General features: G+C 33.2%; 1 protein-coding gene and 1 non-coding gene across 2 annotated transcripts; both read left to right on the top strand.

Moving 5' to 3' along the window:
- The first annotated feature begins 835 nt into the window (after positions 1-835).
- TRNAL-AAG lies at positions 836-916 on the top strand. The gene has a single exon. It is a non-coding gene; the product is annotated as a tRNA-Leu (tRNA).
- A 2009-nt stretch (positions 917-2925) lies between these two features.
- Positions 2926-5386, top strand: LOC122591797 (ribosome biogenesis protein BOP1 homolog). Its single transcript, XM_043764034.1, has 8 exons — positions 2926-3039; positions 3125-3319; positions 4028-4114; positions 4416-4541; positions 4623-4777; positions 4974-5091; positions 5185-5286; positions 5333-5386. Exons 2-8 carry the CDS (start codon positions 3149-3151, stop codon positions 5384-5386), a joined length of 813 nt encoding a protein of 270 aa, XP_043619969.1. The 5' UTR covers positions 2926-3039; positions 3125-3148.
- Positions 5387-5618: the final 232 nt, after the last annotated feature.

Raw genomic sequence — 5618 nt, 5'->3', positions numbered from 1 at the left:
TATGTAAAAAATAAAATTATGAAATTAATAAAATTGATTTTGTTTCCTAAAAACCAACATTAGTTTCATATATAGATTACATAATTGTGTCGACACATCACACCATTGTCATATTTTTTTTTTAAAGTTGGTTTTTGATTTCATCTTAAAATTCTTTTCGACTTTTAATATGAAAAGTAATTGGGTTGTTAATTTTTATGTGCTTTATACATCATTATATTTCTCAAAAAATTTATATGCTTTAATGTATTATTATATATTAGTTCATGTTCATTTTTATTCTTTTTACGTAGGTTATTTTAAATAGTTGCACATCGTGCGGGTAAAATACCTAGTATATATATATATATTACCTCACAACCAATAAATTATTTATGATTAACACAATTAATAATTAACTACGACAAACTTATTTAGTTAGACTAGCATGATGCCCGCGCGATGCGGCGGTGGCGACGGCAATGCGGTGATCACAGGTGGCGGCGACGAATGGTGTTGGTGACGACTAATAGTATAAGTTATTGATGTAAATCTAATTTATTATAATTAGTGTATATACGTTAAGTTACGTGTATTTATTTCATTAAAAGTATTTTTAGTATATTAGTAGAGGTAATTAAATTAGTAATTAAAGAATAAGGTGATTTAGAAAATAAGAAAGGTGTATTTCTGTCATATCGCATAGAGTAACTTTCAACATTTCCAAAAATAGAAAGGGCTATTTTTCTTATAATATAGTATAAAAGTATAGATGTACAATGTGTCTTGCTACTTCGATTAATAACACAAATTATATTTCGTATATGTAATAAAAATTTGACTTTTGATCACAAAAGTCGAGATGGCCGAGTTGGTCTAAGGCGCCAGGTTAAGGACCTGTTCCGAAAGGGCGTGGGTTCGAATCCCACTCTCGATATTACCCTTTTTCTTTTATCTATATTTTTTTTCTATGTGTTATACTCGTGTCTAATACAAAGGTTTTACGATATTATTAATATTATATGTTAATTTATTATGGTTTAAAAATTACAGTACTATTTTTGTTAATTAAAAGTTAATATATAAATATATATATTAAAGCTTTGACTTTTTAACAAGGTTGCAGAAGTCGCTAATCGTTTCCAGGTCGGTCGACAAGCGAGTTGAGAGTACTCGGTTGTATGCGGTGAGTACTCGGGGGTCAAAATGACCAAGTCGGAGAGTACTCAGAGTAATCGGTCGACTCGGCACCTTAGCTTGTAGCGAGTACTCGGAGATTACTCAGATCTACTCGGTGAGTTTTACAACAGTGCTTTTTAATATTGAAATAGTTTTCTAAAATATGTCTATCAAACTTGCTTAGCAATATTTAAATATTACATAATCATAATATGTTCATCGAAGTTGTGGCATGTGGGATATTCTATTTACAAAACTTAAAATTCATGAATAGGTATTTAACATGTGTGAAAATTGATATGAGTACATCAAACTAATGTTAACATCATAAAACATTTTTCCACTTAGCAAATATTTAACATAAAATTATACTTTATCCCATGAATTTGATAAGGTGCACCTTATAAATCGAGAGGGAGACACTATATATGATGGGTATTGCCGTATTGGTTAGTACTAAGCTCTAAAATAAAATTGTGAGCGAATTGTATTTTTGGTCCCCGTGTTATCACACTTTTTGCAAGTTTAATACAAACATGTGTAAAGTCGCGAAATGCATCCCTGTCATATCACACATGTTGCAATTTTGGTCAAATAGTATCGTTCCGTCTATTTTTACCGTTAAAGACATCATATGCCCCTCACGTGAGGGGCAATATTGTCTTTTCATATAAACAAGAACTATTCTTTGCAACTCACCTAAATACATATATCATCATCGATGTAAAATATATATACATATGCTCCATTTCTTTCCAGTCCTCATCATCAACATCATTGCTATTAGATCTATATACCAGCCCACCATTTTCTTTACATTCTTTATCAATCATTATCACACCCATGTTGCTCTTTTGCTCTTGTATGAAAAGGAAAGAAAACTCAAAAAGGTTTGGTCTCTCTTTTTTGGTTGCTGCTATGCGCCCCCAACACAAACCTCCTTCATAAAATGAACATATCTTCATAAAATGATTTATTTACTCATTCATTTTATTAAATGAAACCCACAGAAAAATGAGAATTTCTAAATCCAATCAAAAGACAAAGTAATAAAATGTCCATCATCATGTAAAAATTGAGAAATTCACATAGAATAAAAAAGAATACCACCGTCATCACCATAACATCATCATAATCGGTAGCCATCACGGTAGCATCAACAAGTGGTGGAAGATATGAAGGTGGCATCAACGATTCTGAATGATGGTCACGGTGGCGGATCTGAATGGCGACGACAACGGCGGTGTTTGGTGGCCGCGGCGGCGGATCTACTGATAATCGAACATTATACCTACTAGAATTATACAAGATTCGGATCCCAGGTTTGATGTACTTTACCTGGATCATTCAATCTCCGGCGAAGTGCATCCTTCTAAATTTCCGGTGATTGGAGTACATGTAAAGGCTGCGGCGGTTGCTACTAACAGGATTATTGATAAACCCCAATAACCACCCATGATTTGAATTTGATTTAGATGATGGTGATGATGGTTTTTGTTTAAAAGAAATTTGGGATGGAAATTGAAGTGAAGGGTTTGATGATGATTTTTAGTGGTGTTAAATTTATTTATATTTTGCAAAAATGGTCCTATGGGCATTAAATGAACGAAACTACCCTCCATGTGAGTGACATATGGTGTCACTAACGGTAAAAATTAGACGGAAAGTTAACTTTGGACCAAAATTGCAACAGGTGTGATAACACAGGGACCAAAAATGCAATTCGTTCTAAAATTGTAGAATTAAAAACCAAAAATCAAATAAAAATATAAATACGAAAAAGAAATAGTAAGGTATTTTTAGGGCTTTTCTTTTGGTGTTCTTAAACCCTCAGCTTCATTACTACAACCGCCGGCAGCCTCTCTCATCTACGTCCGTCAGGCATGTTTCCTATCCTATCAATATATATTACATAGATATCTATATTTTGTATCAATATATGAACAGTGTATTAACTTTTATACAGGTGCTAAAATTTAAAAAAAAAAAAATGACGAAGGAAGATAGGAAGAAATCAAAGGTGAAAGATTTAAAGAAAGAAAAACCAATTAAAATAATACAAGAAGATGAAGAAGAGCTAAAAAAAGTCAATGATATAAATAATGATTCTGAAGATGATAGTATTGGTAGTCCTGTTGTTTCTGATGATGACTATAGTCAGGTACATTTATTAATATGTATGTATATATATATATTCCAATTATACAGCATACTTCATTTTGTTAATTAGAGATTTAGTTTAAATTCTAAATTATAGTGAATGATATTTGATATTAATGTTACTTTGAAGTTTTTTTTAGTGTTTTATTAATTCTTAGTCTTTTTTGTGGGTGTTTATTGTTTTTGTGTAAACTACGGTTTGAGTCGTGGCAGGAAAAGATTATAGTTTTATATATAAAGATGCTACCTTTCTGTGTTGAGATGTTGAATTTGTGTATACAAGTGTTCTATTTCATATAAAGATGTTAACTTTATATCAAAATGTTAAAATTTACGGCTTACAAGATGACACAAGCAGTACATGAAGTTAAAAGAAAATGAAGTTGGTGTTTTATACTTTTATTTATGCAAGAAAAAAACGAAGGCAAAGTTGATATTTATAGGATTGAGTCGAGACCAAGAATTAGTTGTTTAATTTCTCAAGTGCTAGTTAGTTACACTACCTCATGTAAGTGAAGATTATGATGCGTTTGATGAAGGGTAGAAGAATATAGCTTTTAGCATTATTATTGATGGCACTTCCAGAACAATATATCGTTATGAAAGTTCAGTGCTGTATGTTTGCATATTGAATGCTTAATCATTGAATAAGATTCTGGGTGTATCGTTGTTTTTTCTGTTAACCCTAACATGTTGTTCCTGGTTCTAGAGCTTATCTGAAGATGATGACTCTCCAGGGAACTCCGAGTCAGAATCAGAAACAGGATCGGAGCAGAGTGAACTTCCAGAAGATGAGGTACATGGTAATTACCTGTTTAGTACCTAGGTAAATGATTCTTTTATGTGCTTTCTGCCAGATAGGTTGAATTTCACAGGCTTGTTCTTTTCAAAGCTCCCAAAGAAAACACTATCAATAAATACACATGCATATATGTGTTGTTTAGTTATCCTTATCTTTTTGTTTTAGCTCCATGTTTTCGGCGGCTCACAGACGGATTCATTTTTCTATCACATGGATTATTATTTTAGATATTTTTGGGCTTATAATGAAATTCTTAAGTAACTTATTTAGTTTTCTCCTTTTATTATAATGCCAGAATGTGGAAAACCAAAGTGATGAAGGTGGTTTGAGTGATGGAGCTGATGATATCAATCAAGAGAATCAAAGTGAAAGCGAAGATTCTCGTGAAGTTGTTGACGAGAGTGATTCATCAGAAGATGAGGTCTGCTATAATTTTTTTAGTAATCATGCTGATTTATGATACATTTTCATGCTTGATTTTGATGTACCTTTTTATTAATAGGTTGGTCCTCGTAACACTATTGGGGATGTTCCTCTAGAGTGGTACAAGGATGAGGAGCATATTGGATACGATGTTGCTGGGAAGAAAATCAAGAAGAAGGAGAGACTGGATAAACTGGATGCGTTTCTAGCCAGAAATGATGACCCAAACAGTTGGTGAGTTGAAGAATAATTTTCACAAAGATTATTAGCTTTATTACTGATCTAGCCATCAAGTTAAATCTTTGTTAGTGCTGTAAAATGTAAAGTTGCCTGTCTAAAATTACCAATAAACATGCAAATGAGAACCGGTAATGGTTGGTGGGTGCATCGTTTGCACCCGCAATTCTAAGCTGCCGTGCCTTCTTTTCAGGCGTAGGATAGTGGATGAAGTTGAAGATGAGGAAGTAGAAGTAACTAAAGAGGAAGCTAAGCTTATTCGCAGACTGTTAAAAGGGAAAGCGCCTCATGCAGACTTTGATCCGCACGCGGTTGGTGCCTTTGTTGTTTCATGCCAACATGCAATGAGTGTTACTTACTGAGATTTATACTGTAGTAGCTATAATTTTCTGTACTCTTTGCAGCCCTACGTTGATTGGTTTACCTGGGATGGGGCTAAGCATCCACTCTCAAATGCCCCAGAACCAAAGAGGCGTTTTATTCCTTCGAGATGGGAAAGTAAAATGGTAATGCTTATTTTCTGCTGCTTCTTAAAAGTGACACATTGTACAGGTGGTGAATGCTGTAAGCTTATTATTTTCACTCTTTTTAATTAGTTTGTCGTAAGTTCTGTAATGATGCTTCCTCATAATCGAGTTTGTGATCACCAAGTACAGTATTCCCAAGTTTTTTTTGTATATTTTTTGGTGACGACGTCTTGTTTATTAATATAAAGTGCTCCAAAAGTTGGCTGGATTGGATACACCTGTTTGAGTTGTTGATAAAAAAAGTATAGATGCAAAAGTACGCTTTGGGGATTCTGCATCTGATGACTCTATACAATTAAGTACATTTATTT

This window comes from Erigeron canadensis, chromosome 3 (genome assembly GCF_010389155.1).
Source record: "Erigeron canadensis isolate Cc75 chromosome 3, C_canadensis_v1, whole genome shotgun sequence".
In the NCBI taxonomy this organism is placed as follows: Eukaryota; Viridiplantae; Streptophyta; class Magnoliopsida; order Asterales; family Asteraceae; genus Erigeron; species Erigeron canadensis.
This window is presented reverse-complemented; position numbering and strand designations above follow the sequence as displayed.

Bases quoted from the DNA above. Each gene is read 5' to 3' on its own strand.
- LOC122591797 (XM_043764034.1), top strand. From the start codon at position 3,149: ATGACGAAGGAAGATAGGAAGAAATCAAAGGTGAAAGATTTAAAGAAA. The intron at 4,115-4,415 runs GTACATGGTAAT...TTATAATGCCAG, and splicing joins GTGAACTTCCAGAAGATGAG to AATGTGGAAAACCAAAGTGA. The intron at 5,287-5,332 runs GTAATGCTTATT...CACATTGTACAG, and splicing joins CGAGATGGGAAAGTAAAATG to GTGGTGAATGCTGTAAGCTT.